General features: G+C 41.3%; 1 protein-coding gene across 1 annotated transcript in view; it reads right to left on the bottom strand.

Moving 5' to 3' along the window:
* The window catches only part of LOC148003574 (disks large homolog 5-like), a 46,272-nt gene extending 32,085 nt beyond the window's left edge, over positions 1–14,187 (bottom strand). The window contains exons 1-3 of the mRNA XM_087567927.1: positions 14,163–14,187; positions 13,231–13,332; positions 10,492–10,651 (exon numbers count right to left, since the gene is read on the bottom strand). Of these exons, the coding sequence (XP_087424053.1) occupies positions 10,492–10,651; positions 13,231–13,332; positions 14,163–14,187 (287 nt within the window). The remainder of the gene's footprint in view (positions 1–10,491; positions 10,652–13,230; positions 13,333–14,162) is intronic.
* Positions 14,188–18,923: the final 4,736 nt, after the last annotated feature.

Here is an 18,923-nt window from a genome sequence, read left to right as displayed (position 1 = left end):
TAAGGGAAATGCAAATCAAAACAACCCTGAGATTCCACCTACACAAGTCTGAATGGCTAAGATCAAACACTCAGGTGACTGAAGATGCTTTTGCGGATTTGAGAAAGAGGAACACTCCTCCATTGTTAGTGAGATTGCAGACTGGTATAACCATTCTGGATATCAGTCTGGAGGTTCCTCAGAAAATTAGACATTGCACTAGCTGAGGACAAAGCTATACCTCTCTTGCACATATACCCAAAAGATGCTACAACATACAACAGGGCACATGCTCCACCATGTTCATAGCAGCCTTATTTATAATAGTCATAAAATGAAAAGATCCCAGATGCCCTTCAACAGAGGAATGGAAACAGAAATTGTGGTACATCTACACAATGGAGTACTACAGAGATATCAAAAACAATGACTTCATGAAATTCATAGGCAAAGAGAACGAACTAAAACATATCATCCTGAGTGAGTTAACCCAATGACAAAAACACACACATGGTATGCACTCATTGATAAGTGGATATTAGCCCAAATGCTCAAATTCTCCAAGATTCACAGACCAAATGAAATTCAGGAAGGATGACCAAAATGCTGATTCTTCACTCCTTCCTTTAAAGGAGAAGAAGAATCCCTATTGAAGGGATAGGGATGCAAAGTTTAAAACAGAGCCTAGAGGAATGGCCATTCAGAGTCTACCCCACATGTGGCCTATACATATACAGCCTTCAAACTAGATAAGGTGGATGAAGCTAAGAAGTGCAGGCTGATAGGAACTGGATATAGATGTCTCCTGAGATTCACAGCCAGATCATGTCAAATACAGTGGCAAATGCTAGCAGCAAACCATTGAACTGAGAACTGGACCTCAGTTGGAGGAATTACAGAAAGATTGAAAGAGCTGAAGAGACTTGCAACCCCATAAGAACAACCATGGCTGCCAAGCAGAGTTCCCAGAGACTAAACCAGTACCAATCACTATACAGGGACTGTGCCATGGCCTCATCTGCATGTGTATCAGAGGATGGTCTTCTTGGGCACAAATAGAATGAGCAGCCCTTGGTCCTGCCTAGGCTGGGAAAGTGGATGGCTGGTGAAGGGAATACTTTTATAGCAGAGGTGGAGGGCGATGGTATTCAGACTTATTTCTGGAAAACAAGGAAGGAATAACATTTGAATTCGAAATGAAAAATATCCAACTAAAAATCAACAACAACAAAATGGTATTTTGAGCTTCGAATCAAAATAAGCCACAGTCAGGAAACAGAGAATTGTATGCCTATGGTTTTCTTCAAACATGCTCAGGGCCCAGGTAGGTTCTGGGCCCAGGCTGAACCAAGCAGGTTCCTGCCACTGACTGCTCCTCTATTCCTGTTTCCAGAGGCATCATGCAGATTAATATTGGGCCAGAGATGTGGGCAGAGCTGGTCAGAAGTGGCTTTCTTTCCTGTGGTCTCAGGATTATCTGCATTCCTGGGTGTTCAGCATTTTCTGCCCCGGGATTTGGGTGCAGGATTCCCGATGGCTTTAAACTCCCTTATACCATGTTTATATGTCCTGGGAGGTGTTACAGAAAAATCAATGTTTATCCTATTAATTTGGTCAAAACTGTCATCGACAGAGTATAATTTAGAGGTAACTATATATTTGACAGCAAGCATACACAGTGGGTAATGTATGCATGATGAAGTTGAAATTCAGAGTTGGAAACACAGTGCACAGTGACTGTATAAATGCCTGTGAATCTCAGTCTGACTGGGAAGTGATTTGATGCCCAGTCCCCATGAGAAAGCAGAGATCCATCCCTCCCTGATAGCTGTGGGACTTCAGATGTTGACACTAAAGTAGTTGATCAATAAAGAAGGTTCTTAAGAGTGAAGAGTTTGAGATTACTCCTTTATTGACCAGAATACATCCAATTTACTTGATATTAACCAGATGCAGGTAGTCAATATATACAGTCTATATCCTTATCAAAATAGAAAAGCAAATGAACAAAACAACAACAGATAAATAATAAGTCTTCAAATGAATAGAAGGAAAACCAAATAACCAAAACAATTAAAAATTAACCAAACTTTAAATAGAAGAATTGCGCTAAGCATTCTTTTGCTGCTCCTTTTGCAGAATAGACTTATAGCCTGTGGCTTGCCTTGGAGACATAGTAGACAAGCAGTTAGTGATGATAATAATCTTTTCAAGAGGAGTGGAAGTAGGTCTGTTTTGTTGGAGTGGGGGTATTAAGGAAAAAGCCTACCAATACTGAGTATAAATGATATTACAGACTTTGTCACAAAGACTTTCCAATATTGTGAACTGATCTCCATGAAACTCTTCTGGATGACCCATCAGGACAAGTACAAATTTACACGTGCACAGTCTTTCTGGATGACCAGCAGCTCTTGATTGATGTGCATCAGCACTTCTCTGAGTCCCTCAAAAAGTGCACACTTGTTGGAGAGGCTGAGGTGAAAGTACGGCCTATTCAATCCAAAGAAGTTAAACTAAAGGAGGAAAATGCAGTCCACAATTGCTATGGACACTACAGATGAGACGCAATAGTGGTGTATTTGCTGTGCACACTTAGTTCTCCTCCTGTAGCTCTTCTCTCCAAGGGAGATCTTGTCCTGGTCCGTGTCATGTTCGAGTTTCTGCTGGAGAATTTCAGACCTAGCAGAGCAAGGGAATAAAGATTTATTGAGTGGTTGTCAATTCAGCTCTCCCTCTTACATCAGCTCTATTCAGTTGGACAATCCAGCATGACCCGTCAGCTGAGGTCAGTCCCTGCATCCCCAAGTGACATAGAGTACCTACGCTTGGATTTATATCTCAGCTTTTAACACTGCTAGAATTTGAACTGTGGACTATGCACTGTGCTGGGATTAAGAGAAAAATGAGCATTTTCCCCCACTGGTCCAGGTATATGACATTGAATAATAACATTGTAGCTGGGTCTGAATCTGAGTTCAAGAGGGGTATGAGCAACCTAGAATACAATGTGGATTCCTTCTGGAGAACATGCCCAGAATTGAGGTAAATTTTCTGATTATGTTAGCACTGAAGGAACCCGTCTAGTTTCCATTTGTAACCACTGTATCTGCAAATACACAGAGAAGCCATCTCACATCAAATCCATGCTCACCGCACAGATCTTGAAATCACTGAGAATGTGCTCCATGCAAATCTTCCCAGCGTACACATGGACATTAAAGGTGATTGTGATGTAGAAACAGAACAGCACCCCTGTAAGTCTATGGCCAGTGCAAGGCAGTTTGTGAGAGGACAGAAGAGAAAATGTCCTCAGATCTTTCCGGAGAGATCACAGGAAGAAAGGAGTAGAACATAGCAAGAAATCCAGAGGATCATATATATTGTTTCATGGGCAAAATTCACATGAACTGTACCAGAACTATATTCTGAGTATCTCTTTAACTGCCTGAGGCTGAAATCTATGTGGGTGGTCATTCACCCAAAAAGGGTATTTATATAGGGAAGGATATTCAAATGGCTTCTTCCAGCCTGTGTTCCTACCTGAACATTAATGCTTAATGTAAAGATTCCCCAGGATTCGCTGGAGGCATAAAAACAAATGTTGAGTGGGATATGTACATAGTGGCCAGAGCCTATAGACAGCTCAGTCAGTGATGTGCTGTCCTCCCATAAACCGTCATAGACTCAGGGTTCTTTCTCCATTAACAATCTGGCTTAGCAAGTCCCAAAGGCTGTGTAGAGCTGTCTTGTTGCTCAGCAAAGGATCATATATTGGTGGTGGACTAGACTCTTGTTCTTGTTCACTCTTTCAGACTTTCCCCAAAGTGTGCAACTTCTTCTAATCGGAGCTGTCTTTACCATAGCCTGAGTGACTTCATGCCCAAAGCTAGAATCATAGGAAATCTCCATAACCAGGATCCAAATCAACAAATTTTCTCCCCGTAATGTGATTGTTCCAGAGATAATTTGAATAAGTAAGTAAAAGCTTGCATGGATTACCTCACACTGAATCAGTATGCATGGAAGGGCTCCATCGTATGGTACACTTTTACTCCTTGGCTGATGGACGTCTGGATAGATTCTCCTTCAAGGTTACTCTGGGACCACTACAACATTGATGCTCCCTAGTTGCAATGGCAATACCTACTCCTTGTTGTGGAATCACTGGGTTAACTAAAACTTCTGTTCCACTTTCTGAACATGGCTTCTCATAGGGCTACCTGTTCTTACACTGTCAGACCCATTTGAAGCTCATCATTTCTCCTGACCCATTGAGGCTGAAATTAACTGAAGAGACAATGATGTTGATCGACAGCACTTGCAGAATGCTACACAGATAACATAGGGGAACGCTTTGGATTATCTGTGCACCTAAAGGGGTTCCTGAAACTGCCCTGTTCTTGCACCACAGCATAGCTATGGGACTTTTTCTGGATGACGATACAATTCCAAGCAACTCAAATTCTCAATGAATAAAATCTAAGCCAAACTCCCAGGGGAAGTTGTAGTGTGCCAAGGTAGCTCGAAAGAAATGGTAGCAGGCAATGTGGAATGCAACCTTGGAGAAGACACAGTGAGTGACACAACCTTCCAGTGGGCTTTCACAATTCACAAAGAACAGAGAAGCAGAATAAACTCATGGATTTTTCTAGAGAAGCCTTGCCCTTACCTCCCAGTACTCCATTCCTTTGATGTGCTCCAAAGGATTTCAATGCAGATCAGTAGTTTTGCCCCTAATCACTTGAAAATCTAACTTTACAGGTGTTTTTGTGTCCTCTTTTTCGGGGTTGCATTTCTAAAAAATTTTATTGTCCTGCTTCTACACCATAACAAAAAGGGACCTGCAAGCTCTAGGCCTGTACCATTTGTTACCCCTGTGAAACACGACTCACTTGAACATATTTCCACTCCTTCCCCAGACTTCACAAGATAATTGTGTTCTGAAATTTTTGGAAACAGAATAAATTAGTAATTTAAGTGTCCTTTTGCTATACAGAGCTAGATGGAGATGCCAAATGACTGGGCAGCTCTATTTCATGTTTCATGGATGTAAAGTGAACGCTTAGAGTACTTTTCTCATGAAACTTGGAAATAGAGGGAAACACACTTTCACTACTGCAAACACACACACACACACACACATACCCACACACACACCACACACACACACACACACACATATACCCACACACACACCACACACACACACACACACACATATACCCACACACACACCACACACACACACACACACACACACAAACACACACACAAACACAGACATACAGATACACACTCGCATGCACAAATGAAAACTTTGCTCTTATGCAGCACATTTCCTGTTGAGTGAGGAATTAGTGGGAACAATGCTGTGTACAAGTCTCTTAGACTCAAGCAGGCTGTGCTGCCCTGGCCTGTACTCATTTCCACTTCAGGAAACCTTTCTATGCAGATACTTGCTGGTCCGACAAGTAAGTTACATGTTCTGCACAGATAGCCTAAACAACACAACATCAAATCCCCAAGAGAGAGATTTCTAGGAAAAGACTCCATCGAGCTCTATGCTGACTCATCATAGGCCCCTCACTAAAGCTACCCTGTTTCCTTCATAGAAGACTTTGGAAGCATCAGAGAAGACAGTGACTCATGGTCAGTTCCCAGGAACATTTGATCACATTAGAGTTCCAGTGATATTAAAACAACCTCAATGTCAGTCAGAAAAAGGCTAAATAAATAACATACAGTGAATTTTCTGAAATGCAGCACTGTGTACAATATTGAGAGGGAATCTATCCTGAAAGAATGCAGTGCCCATGATATAGTCAGCAAAGCAATGTCAGCAGAGGGTTGCACTCTAGGATTCCATGCAAGATCATGCTGAAGCCAATAAGACAATCCAGAATCTTCCGCGGGGGATAACTCTGTTCAGGTAAAGTGAAGAAATCTAATCCTTATTTTTAAAATAGGTGAATGGTTTAAGAATGTGTTGAGACATCTTTAGTCATAAGGGAAATGCAAATCAAAACAACCCTGAGATTTCACCTCACACCAGTGCGATTGGCTAAGATCAAAAACTCAGGTGACAGCAGATGCTGGCGAGGATGTGGAGAAAGAGGAACACTCCTCCATTGTTGGTGGGATTGCAGACTGGTAAAACCATTCTGGAAATCAGTGTGGAGGTTCCTCAGAAAATTGGACATTGAACTGCCTGAGGATCCAGCTATACCTCTCTTGGGCATATACCCAAAAGATGCCTCAACATATAAAAGAGACACGTGCTCCACTATGTTCATCGCAGCCTTATTTATAATAGCCAGAAAATGGAAAGAACCCAGATGCCCTTCAACAGAGGAATGGATACAGAAAATGTGGTACATCTACACAATGGAATATTACTCAGCTATCAAAAACAACGAGTTTATGAAATTCGTAGGCAAATGGTTGGAACTGGAAAATATCATCCTGAGTGAGCTAACCCAATCACAGAAAGACATACATGGTATGCACTCATTGATAAGTGGCTATTAGCCCAAATGCTTGAATTACCCTAGATCCCTAGAACAAACGAAACTCAAGACGGATGATCAAAATGTGAATGCTTCACTCCTTCTTTAAATGAGGAAAAAGAATACCCTTGGCAGGGAAGGGAGAGGCAAAGATTAAAACAGAGACTGAAGGAACACCCATTCAGAGCCTGCCCCACATTTGGCCCATACATATACAGCCACCCAATTAGACAAGATGGATGAAGCAAAGAAGTGCAGACAGACAGGAGCCGGATGTAGATCGCTCCTGAGAGACACAGCCAGAATACAGCAAATATAGAGGCGAATGCCAGCAGCAAACCACTGAACTGAGAATAGGTCCCCTATTGAAGGAATCAGAGAAAGAACTGGAAGAGCTTGAAGGGGCTCGAGACCCCAAAAGTACAACAATGCCAAGCAACCAGAGCTTCCAGGGACTAAGCCACTACCTAAAGACTATACATGGACTGACCCTGGACTCTGACCCCATAGGTAGCAATGAATATCCTAGTAAGAGCACCAGTGGAAGGGGAAGCCCTGGGTCCTGCTAAGACTGAACCCCCAGTGAACTAGTCTATGGGGGGAGGGCGGCAATGGGGGGAGGGTTGGGAGGGGAACACCCATAAGGAAGGGGAGGGGGGAGGGGGATGTTTGCCCGGAAACCGGGAAAGGGAATAACACTCGAAATGTATATAAGAAATACTCAAGTTAATAAAAAAAAAAAAAAAAAGAAAATGAAAAAAAAAAAAAAAGAATGTGTTGAGACAAACAAGAGAGGGGGCTCCATTTGGAACTGGACGAATGATGCAAAGACTGCTGGCCAGCACAAAGCAGGAAGCTTCAGGTTTGTTGAGAGACCTAGGCTTAAAGGACTAAGTTAGATAATGACTGGACAAAACTGCATGTCATGAACTGGCCTCCCCGCATGCTCCGTAAGATGCAGGTCAGCACAGCAATGCACCTTTCTCGAGAATTGGGGGTATATACTGATAACTTTTTTCTTGAAGCCTCAAGTCTCTCATGGCAACCCTCAGCCTTTGAGAAACCTTTTCCACATCCTTGCTCTTCTAACCAGCTTCAGATTGTAAGGCCCAGATATGAACTCTCCAGGAGCACTCAAATAAGACAGGACTGACATGCTGCTCCTCAGGCTCTGTAGTAACCCATGATCTATGGAGCATGAAGTCACCATCTTCTTATAGAGGGGAAGAGGGGAGGAATAACAAAAGCCACCACAAATGACAATGAGAACCATTTCTTTGGCATTTCCACCAGGCTCTCCTCCTTGAAAACTACTTACTTCCTGAGTCTCACACGATCCCTGTAAAGCAAATGAGTTCCAGGCTTTTGCTTCATGCCTCAAAGCCCTGTTCTGGTCTAAAGAGGGGCTCCCACATAGCACCCTCCATACATAATGGCATGTAGTGCTGTGCTGTGTGATCAACCTATCTCCCTTAATGAAGTGCAGATTCTCGAAGAGCAGGAGCATTTGATTTCCAAACATGCAGTTTGTTGAAAAGGGGCTATCTCCACAGAAAGCCTTGTAAACCATCACATAAATGAACACTTGGATGAGACCTAGGACAGGACATGGATCAGTCAATAGACAGTTACATTGGTTTGTCTATGGTTATGGTAAGACCTGAGGACAACCTGACCCTGAGACCTAACCCTACCTGCTGTTGCTTGGCTCTGGGGTCACAGATGTTCATTCCGGCCTCTTCACAGAGCCTCTTTGTATCCACAGAGGATGCTGGCAGTTCAGTCTGCTCCACCAGCAGTTCTCTCTTCTCATTCAGCAAAATCTGTATATCGTTCTTCAATTGAGCTTGTTCACGCAGGAGCTGGGATTGCCTGATGCTGAACCACAAACAAAAAATGGTAAACCCAGCCAGCTTCTATTTGCCTGTCACTCCTGCAAGTCCAATCATCCCTTCAAGGGTCCTCATCCTCAGAAATCCCCAGAATAGAGCCACACTATACAAGTTAGCACCAATTAGAGGAGGTCAAATCCAGAATCCACATTCCACATGAATCAAAGTACTTCTGAAAATCCTGACACTAAGACGGTTTATATAAATCAAGGAAGAAGAAATGGTCCATAAGGGAGCTCATATGTCCATGGTATGGTGAAACCATCTTCACGTTGTGGGGAAAGCCCCTCTGAGGGGTAGTTGAAGACCCAATAGCTATACAATCTTTCCATGTGTTTCTAATGGATCACAGACCTTTAAATCTCCTGTCAGAGTCCTAAAGATTTAGAGTTGATTGATATTCCCATCATGGTGCAAACCTTTTCTATCTAGAGGATATTAAATGGGGAAAATAACAATTAGAGGGTTTTCTACACCCTTCACATGTAGGACATCTGAGTCTAAGAGCTACAAATCTAAGACCCTTGCCAGGAGGCAGCCTTCTTGTTAAGAGTCAGACACTACAGAAACAGAGCCCTGACTTTTGTTCAAAGTCATACAGGACAGAAGCACTCCCAGCCTAGTGCTGGGTTCTCATCTCTGTCAGCGACTCACCGGTAGGAACTGTTCACTTGTATGAGCTCCTTGTACCTCTCCATGGCATCACTTATTGAGTTGGTCATCATTTGCATAGCCATCATTCTCATCTCATGTTCGGATTGAAGGACTGGCAATTCGACATGCAGCCTGGGTTAGGCCAAATGAACAAATAATGTTTTGAACTCACGATTTCAGAATTAGGTGAAACGTAAATAAAAATATATAATAAAAAATTTCAAATTCAAGAAATGGTGGAAGGGAAGAAAATGGCAAAGTCAAAAACCAGACCAAAACCCAACAGTGAGACTCAATCCACAGAAAATATTTCTATGTAAATAAGCAAACACTTGTTTTGTAATAAGGACTCCTTGGAATCCTGAGAGATATGGTTCTGCAAAGACTCACTATATAGGAGGGGGCAGAGCCTGAGAGCTGCCTGTTTGGGAATAACAACGGTCAAGACCACAGTGACCATTTCTAGGTCACAATAAACAATCCCTGGATAGTTAAAAAAATAAAAAACTAAAGATCAAAGCAGGTGAAACAAATTAGGTAAAATCAGACTGTTCTCTCTATTACTTAAACTCAGTATGTATCACATACTTGCTCCTTCAAAGTATTTGTACTGGTTAAGTTTATTATCCTGGGCACAGGACAACAGAGTCACGGTACCAGTTGGAGGGACCTGACCTTCAAGAGCTGGCCAGGTGAGCATGATGGAATTGACTATTTCAGGAAGAAGATTCCTCCAGTCTGTGCCACAGCTTTGGGCCCAAGAGAAAGCTGTGATGACATTTCTCTTGTTTTGAAAGCAGGTATACTCAATCCTTGGTTTCTATAGTTACATGAATTCTCAGAGGGCATAACTAAGTTTGACAGGGAAGAGGATTTATAGCACCTCCTCCCCTTGGGAGAGTCCTGGGTGCCACCAAGGTATACAGAAGGAGCAAAGTGCTCTTTTGATCAGTGTGGGCCTCCACGTACTCATCACTATCATGACCTGCAAACTGTTGATCAAACAAATCCTCAGACCCCATCAAAGGTCCCAGACGTCCTGATCCTGAGTAAACACCACATATACTTCCACATACATACATACCAACCCATATCCAAACACATTTAGAATGCCAACTACATCCATGGAGGTGCCATAGAATCAGAGTATAATGAACAAATTCAGAGGAAAGAGTGATGACGTGCAGGCATTTCATTCACACACACAGTTGCAGCAAGTGTGACCAGGTCCTTCCAGCTGTTGAAGGAACCAATGCTAATCCAAGGAGCTCAGAGTCAAGTACAAAAGAGGTTGACCCTAAACACACAGCACCTAGCTTATCTCACAAGCTAATGCCTGCCAAGGCTCCTTAAAATCCAGGATGAGAGGTGAAACTCTCTCGTGCTATGAGTAAATCTTGAGGTAGCAGAGAGAGAGAGCTCAAGACAGTGAACAGGTTACTGGGCATAATGACTACCTGTGGTCCCACTCATCATAGATATAAAGATCCAGGATTTGATAAAGTTCATCCCTCTCGAATTGACACTTCTGGATTTCAAATTTGAGTTCCTCCAGTTCCTTTAGACACTCCTCTTGCTGACTGATGACATTTTGGGATGATGCCTTCCTACCAAAACCTGTAGACAGATAAACCCAAGTGAATTTGCATATTTGATGGCCCATGGGCAGAATAGATCATTCTGAATCCGAAAAGGAGGTGGAGGAAGGGGAAATGGTAGAGACTGGGTGAATCCCTGAAAGAGCAGAAAAGCTTTCTTAAAGGTTGATTCTTAAGCTATGTCCCTCTTCCCAACCTCTAATGCCATACACATGCCACACTCACTATTACACAACCCCCGGCACTGAAAGTTATAATCTGACTGAGACATAAACATCTGCGACATTGTTATCTCATATCAGATGTGGAGCAGATAATCCTGGAGTTCATAATGACTTCATAATGCTTAGCACCATCAAGCTCTAACCAAGTGTGGTCCAGCCCAAAGTGTCTGAGAACTCAATTCATGACTAGGGGTGCATCCTTCCTTGTTCTCGCCATCAGAGACTCATGTAACCTACAGTAATCTAGAGGATGAAGTGCTTCAACTCCCAACCATGGATGGTCACATTGTTAATCTCACAGTGCCTCCTCCTGCCAATCATTGACACTAATAGTTAAAAAGCTTCAAAAAAAGACACTGAAGTCTTACAACTTTATGGCTTTCTCTCAAATTAAAGATCAGGAACTCCTGACTCTTGGTTTGCCTTTGAAAAATCCCAAGGCTCCTGCTTGTAAGGCCTAGTCTTAGAAGGCACATCTCAAACCTACCTCCTTGAGGATGTTCCCCAACTCTGCCCACGACTCACCAAGCCTTCCCAAGAATGATTTCCTCCTTCCTGTTTCACTAGAGAGGGGGTCAGCTTCCCTCTGACCTGGTGCGGTCTCTCCTTGCTCAACACTTTCCTTCCGAAATAGCCTGAGCAGCTGGCGAAACATGCCTGCTTGTGAACCCAAAGGGAACTGAAGTAATATCCCAAAGGCAGTTGGTGTCACCACAACACTGGTGACATCACAGAAGATTCTAGGGATCTCTTAGATACAATAGAGTGTCCAGTGAAGTGCTTACTGATGATGTCACTGGAAAGTTCTATGGCCTACCTACTATCCAGCTCTCCCCAAACTGATGAATTTCTGTGGGGACCCTTTCCTCCAGTCTCTCATGTGTCACTGGGAATACTATTTGGCAACCTCTATTTCAAAGCTACATATGTCTCTCTGCTTCATTAGAAGTGAACAATGCTTTTGCTGGGGAGGGTTGCTTACAACCCTGAATTGGAGAACAGATTTTTCTTAGCACCCAAATCTCTAGGGACCAAGGAGGAGGGAGATTTTTCTTAAAAGTAAATCTACTACTCGAGACAATGCATTGACATGTCTTTCGATTCCTAAGCTTTTCCCTTTTTCTGGAGGGCAATATATTTCTTCTATACCTCTGAGTGTTTAAAACCTGGAAATATTTGCTTACTGTGCAGTCCTAGAAAGCCGACATTGTTTCCATTTACATATCCATGTATTTCACAAAATCAATGGTCTATAATCCTATTTTTTTGCAATAAAAACTCCTTTTACTTGGGAATATAGGAATCAACTACAGGGCATATAGAAAATAATAAATTTCTGTCTGTTTTATATATTATGTAGGACCTCCACCCTTTCTCAAATATAACAAGACAATTAAATTGGACATCAGTGAGCAAATGTCAACCAGAACCTTGTGTTACTACATTGTAACTATATAGCCATCACTTCTCCAATATCATTCTTCGTGAATAGACAAGTCTAGGCATGAGAATATTGGGGACTACACCATGATCTTTTACTTGTAGCAAACATAAGAATCAGGAGGATGGGACGGGAGTGGAATGGCCTGAGTTCAGGTTGAACCTCAATTTTAATGGGTCCATACGTTCAGGGGGCGTCTATTTGGCATTGTGATATATGGATTCTGTCTTCTTATCATAGGTGTTATAATAATTCAACATGAATGTGTACTATAATGCCACCCCATCTCAGAGATGTAAGAGTGAAAATCATGTCTGACCTTTCTGGGAAGATCTCTGCCTTTTACTACCATCTGGAGTTATACAACATCACTATATAAAGCTCAGAAGAGAGGGGTGCAGATGTGCGGGCCTTAGAAGTTGAGGATCTTTTCTTCTGATTAAGCCACTTGTTTTTCCTATGTAATTTTTCCGTTGCTCTTTTACTAATGATGGCTGACTTCTTTCCTGGCCTGAGGTAAACTGGAGTCCAATCTTTTGGATTACCGAAGCTTCTATTTTTGAGATGACAGTCCCACCAAGGGTCCTACTGCATACAGAAGGTATGAATAAGTCTCAGGGGCTGGAGTAAGTTAAAAACGTCTGTGACAACAAAGAACTGATTAAGAAAACAAGAGACCAGCTGCTCATCAAGATCACAGTTGTATGATAGTAAGAAAATGTGAATAGGGCATCGGGTGAAAGATAAATTAATTAGGAGGTCATAGGCCTAGAAGGGGTAGCCTTTGCTCTCAGTGGAGCTGCCATTCTTTCTGCCATTCCTCGCCCTCTGCCACAGGACCAGAGACTTCCCCATACAACTGGCTGGCCTTGCCAAAGACCTGGCAGGGCTTCTCCCTGTAGAATAGGACATGTAGAGTCCTTGAGGACTCACCAAGAGGTCTCCTCCACACAGGTTCCTTGTTGTCAAAGGGAAATGTTCCTGCAAAATCCTGCCATGGCAGCAGGAATTTCAACCTGGCTGCTCTTGGTCCAGCTCACTGGGTGCAGGCCTGAGGCCCAGGGGTATCTGGGGAAAGAAGCAGCACACACTACCTCACAGCTCTCTCTTTGTTGGATGCAACTGCTAGGACTGTGATAGGATTTTTGTTTCTTTGTGTGTTTATTAGAAATACCTACAAAGCTGATTAAAGTTGCAACATGCCTTCATACCCAGAGTGCAGAATGTTTTTACATCGTTGTTGTTCCTGTTTTATGTTTGGATTTTGTTTTTTCATCCCCTCAGGAAATTTCCCTGTGCTTAGAATGTTAAGCACATGCTCAGGAGGGATCGATTATTCAAGTTCGGCAAAGATTTTGTTCTCACCATCCACTCCACAGATGATGCCATTACTTACTTTTAAATAAGAAAACAGTTATAGAGAAGTAAATTAACCTGTAAGCTATCAAAGAAGAAACACATCATGATTGTGGAGTGGCACCCCAGTATTTTGTATTTCCTAAGTTATTTTTATTTTAAATTTTTTATTGGATTTTTTTGGGTACATTTCATCTTTTTTAAATCCTTAAAGGTATCTTTTATTCCTCTCCTCCCATTTACAAGGTGGAATTTCACATGTAATTGTTAGTCCAGATAGTTTGGTCAATGGCTTAGATATCACCTTGACCTAGTTTCCTTGGCATAAGCTGAGTTAGAAACAGACTCAAAGATTCAGGACCAACAAATAATGAATTCCTCTACATCTGGATCCCTAGCCTCACAGCCAGGAAGGGACTGTATTTCCATTCAGTATTTAAAAAAAAGATGCAGTTCATTAACATGTAAAAAATTTCTCAAGTATATTAAAGTGTTTACCATGGTCATACAGTTTTTCAAATACCTGGCATTCATCTTTTTCCAAAACCTAAAATTTCTTTCTTATTCACATTTTTTGATTATTTTTTGTTATTAGTATCATTTTTTTAAATTTCAGTTTTTTTAATAGATATATATGTTTTATTCAAACGTTATTCCCTTTCCCAGCTTTTGGTCCATAAGCCCCCCTGCCGTGACCTCTCCCATATGTATGGTCCCCCAATCCATGCCACTTAGAAACCCCTTCCCGGACATTCCCCTGCACTGAGGGTCCCACCTTGTTAAGAACAAGGGCTTCCCCTTCCACAGGTGCCCCATCAAGGCTATTCTCTCCTACATATGCAGTTGGACCCCTGGGTCAGTCCATGTATAGTCTTTTGCTAGTGGTTTATTTGGTTGGCATTGCTGTTCTTATGGGGTTGCAAGCCCTTCTGCTCTTTGAATACTTCTTCTAATTCCCATAAAGGGCGTCTTGTTCTCAGTTCAGTAGTTTACTGCTAGCACTGACCTCTTTATTTGACATGCCCTGGATGTGTCTCTCAGGGGAGATGCATAATCTGTCCCTTTCAGTAAGCACTTTTTAGCTTTATCAATCTTACCTAGTTTTGGTGGCTGTATATATATGGGCCACATGTGGGGCAGACTCTGAATGGCTGTTCCTTCAGTCTCTGCTTTAGATTTGGCCTCCATATCCCCTCCTATGGATATTTTTGTTCCCCATTTTAAGAAGGAGTGGGAGCATCTGCACTTTGGTCATCCTTCTTCTTGAGTTTCCTGAGATCTGTAGATTGCATCTTGGTTAATTCGAGGTTTTGGTCAATATCCACTTATCAATGAGTGCATATTGTCAACGAGGGGTTTTGAGTACCTGGAAGAGAATGAGGGACAAGAGATGTGAAGAAGGACTCCAAGACAAGTGTCTGATCAAGGCGACAATTTTATTTTTCCCCAAGGCTGAATTTGTACCATAAAAAGGGTAACAGAGACATTTACCCACGCTAAGGACACAATATTCGTGTGGTCAGAGAATTGGCTGGTGTTGACAGGTTGTCAGAAAGGTCACGGGTTTTTCATATCTATTAGTCAGCAGGATGTTGGTTTTTCAGAAAGGTTACAGGTCATGACATTGGGTATCTTAACGTCACACGTTATCATATGATTATTCATCTTGACCACCACATTTGTATTAGTCTTCTGCAGCTGGCTGGCGATTTTCCATGAACCCAGGCATACTTAATGCTCACCATAATAATAACATAAATAATGGAGGGCTTCATGGCCATCGCTCCCAAAAGCATACCAAGTGTGTTTTTCTGTGATAGGGTTACCTCACTGTGGATGATATTTTCTAGTTCTTTCCATTTGCCTATGAATTGAACGTTGTCACTGTTTTTGATAGCTGAGTGGTACTCCATTGTGTAGATGTACCACATTTTTCGAATAAATTCCTCTTTTGAAGGGCATCTGGGTTCATTCCAGCTTCTGGCTCTTATGAATAAGGCTGCTATGAACATAGTGGATCATATGTGTTGTTGTATGTTGGAGTATCTTTTGGGTATATGCCCAGGACAGGTATAGCTGTGTGCTCAGGTAGTGCAATGTCCAATTTTACAGGAACGTTCAGACTGATTTCCAGAGTTTTGTACCAGTTTGCCATCCCAGCAACAATGGACGAGTGTTCCTCTTTCTCCACATCCTCGCCAGCATCTGTTGTCACCTGATTTTTTGATCTTAGACATCCTGACTGGTGTGAGGTGGATTCTTAGGGTTGTTTTGATTTGCATTTCCCTGATGACTAAGGATATTGAGCATTTCTTTAGGTGCTTTTCAGCTATTCTATATTCCTCAGCTGAGAATGTTTTCTTTAGCTCCGAACCCCATTTATTAACAGGGGTGTTTGGCTCTCTGTACTCTAACTTCTTCTGTTTTGTGTATACTTTGGATATAAGCCCTCCATCAGATGCAGGATTGGTAAAGATTTTTTCCCAATCTGTGGGTTGCCTTTTTGTCCTAATGACACTGTCCTTTGCCTTACAGAAGCCTTTCAGTTTTATGAGGTTTCATTTGTCGATTCTCGATCTTAAAGCATAAGCCACTGGTATTTTGTTCAGGAAATTTTCCTTAGTGCTCATGTCTTCGAGACTCTTCCCTACTTTTTATCCATTACTTTTAGTGTATCTGGTTTGATGTGGAGGTCTTTGATCCACTTGGACTTAAGCTTTGTACAGGGCAATAAGAATGGGTCAACTTGCATTCTTCTACATGTTGACCTCCAGTTGATCCAGCACCATTTGTTAAAAATACTATCTTTCTTCCATTGGATGTTTTACCTCCTTTGTCAAAGATCAAATGACCATAGTTGTGTGGGTTCTTTTCTTTGTCTTCAATTATGTTCCACTGATCTGCCTGTCTGTATGCCAATACCATTCAAACTATTGCTCTGTAATACTGCTTGAGGTCAGAGATGGTGATTCCCCCAGAAGTTCTTTTATTGTTGAGTATAGTTTTGCTATCCTGGGTTTTATGTTATACCAAATGACGGCAAATTGCACTTTCTACCTTTATAAAGAATTGAGTAGGAATATTGTTGGTGATGGCATTGAATCTGTAGATTGCCTTTGGAAAAATGGTCATTTTTTACCATATTCATCCTGCCAATCGTGAGCATGGGAAATCTTTCCATCTTCTGAGACCTTCTTCAATTTCTTCAGAGATTTGAAGTTCTTGTCATACAGATTTTTTACTTGCTTGGTTCAAGTAACAGCAAGTTATTTTATATTATTTGGGACTATTGTGAAGGGTGCCATTTCCCTAATTTCTTTCTCAGCCTGTTTATCCTTTGAGTAGAGGAAGACTACTGAATTGTTTGGGTTAATTTTATACTCGGACAGTTTGCTGAAGTTGTTGATCAGGTTAAATAGTTCTCTGGTAGAATTTTGGTGTTGCTTAAGTAGACTATCATATCATCTTCAAATATTAGTGTTTTGACTTCATCCCTTCTAATTTTTTTCCCTTTGACCTACTTTCATTGTTTGATTGCTATGGCTAGGACGTTAAGTACCATATTGTACTTAAGTAGGGAAAGAGTGGGCAGCCTTGTCTAGTCCCTGATTTTAGTGGGATTCCTTCAATATTCTAAGTTTAGTTTGATGTTAGGTACAGGTTTGATGTATTTTGCATTTTCCTATATTTAGATTCAGGCCTTCAATTCCTGATCTTTCCAGGACTTTATTAATGAAAGGGTAATGAATTTTGTCAAATAATTTCTCAGCATCTAATGAAATGATCATGTGGTTTTGACTTTGTTTATATGATGAATTTCGTTGATGGACTTCCGTATATTAAACCATCCCTGCATCCTTGCCATGAGGCCTACTTGACCATGATGGATGATTGTTTGGATGTGTTCTTGGATTCAGTTTGCAAGAATTTTATTGAGCATTTTGATCAATATTCATAAATAAAATAGGTCTGAATTTCTCTATCTTTGTTGTATCTTTGTGTGGTTTAGGTATAAGAGTAATTGTGGCTTCATAGAAGGAGTTTGGTAGTGCTCTGTCTGTTTCTATTTTGTGGAATAGTTTGGACAGTACTGGTATGAAGTCTTCTATGAAGGTCTGATAGAATTCTGCACTAAATCCATCTGGTCCTGGGCTCTTTTTGGATGGGAGATGTTTATTAGCAGTTTCTATGTCTTTATGAGTTTATGGGTTTGTTTCGATGGTTTATTTGTTCCTGATTTAACTGTGGTACCTGGTATCTGTATAGAAAATTGTCCATTTCCTCCACATTCTCCAGTTTTGTTGAATATATGTTTTTGTAGTAGGATCTGATGATCTTCTTAATTTCTTCAGATTTTGTTGTTATGTCTCCCTTTTATTTCTGATTTTATTAATTTGGATACACTCTGTGACCTCTGGTTAATATAGCTAAGCGTTTATGTATCTTGTTGACTTTCTCAAAGAACCATCTTCTGGGTTTGCTGATTCTTTGATACTCGGTTTTGTTTCTTCTTGTTTGATTTCAGCCCTGAGTTTGATTATTTCCTGCCTTCTACTCCTCTAGGGTTTATTTAATTTTTTCTAGAGCTTTTAGGTGTGCTGTCAAGCTGCTGACATATGCTCTCTCTTGTTTCTTTTTGCAGGCATACAGAGCTATGAGTTTTCCTCTTAGCGCTTCCTTTATTGTGTCCCATAAGTTTCGGTATGTTGTATCTTCATTTTCATTAAATTCTAAGAAGTCTTTAATTTCTTTGTTATGTCTCCAATGACCAAGTTGTCATTGACTTCAACTTCCATGTATATGTGGGCTTTCTGTCCTATTTGTTGTTATTGATCAGCAGCCTTAGTCCGTGGTTTTTTGATAGGATGCATGGGATTATTTCTACCTTCCTGTATCTGTTGAGGCCTGTTTTGTGACCGATTATATGGTCAATTTTGTAGAAGGTACAATGGGATGCTGAATAGAAGGAATATCCTTTGGTTTTAGGGTGGAGTGTTCTATATATATATGTTAAATCCATTTGTTTCATAACCTGTTAGCCTTTCTGTGTCTCTGTTTAATTTCTGTTTCCCTGATCTGTCCATTGATGAAAGTGGCGTGTTTAAATTTCCTACCATTATTGTTTGTGGTGCAATGTATGATTTTTTTGAGCTTTAGAAAGGTTTCTTATTGTTTAGGGACACAACTGCTATATACTTGACAAATATAGCAATCACCCAGAACATCCGTAGAAAGCATGTGACTGTTGGCCACATGAGGATGAGTGTCTT

The sequence above is a fragment of the Rattus norvegicus genome, chromosome 9 (assembly GCF_021556685.1).
Source record: "Rattus norvegicus strain SHRSP/BbbUtx chromosome 9, alternate assembly SHRSP_T2T, whole genome shotgun sequence".
Classification (NCBI taxonomy): Eukaryota; Metazoa; Chordata; class Mammalia; order Rodentia; family Muridae; genus Rattus; species Rattus norvegicus.
This window is presented reverse-complemented; position numbering and strand designations above follow the sequence as displayed.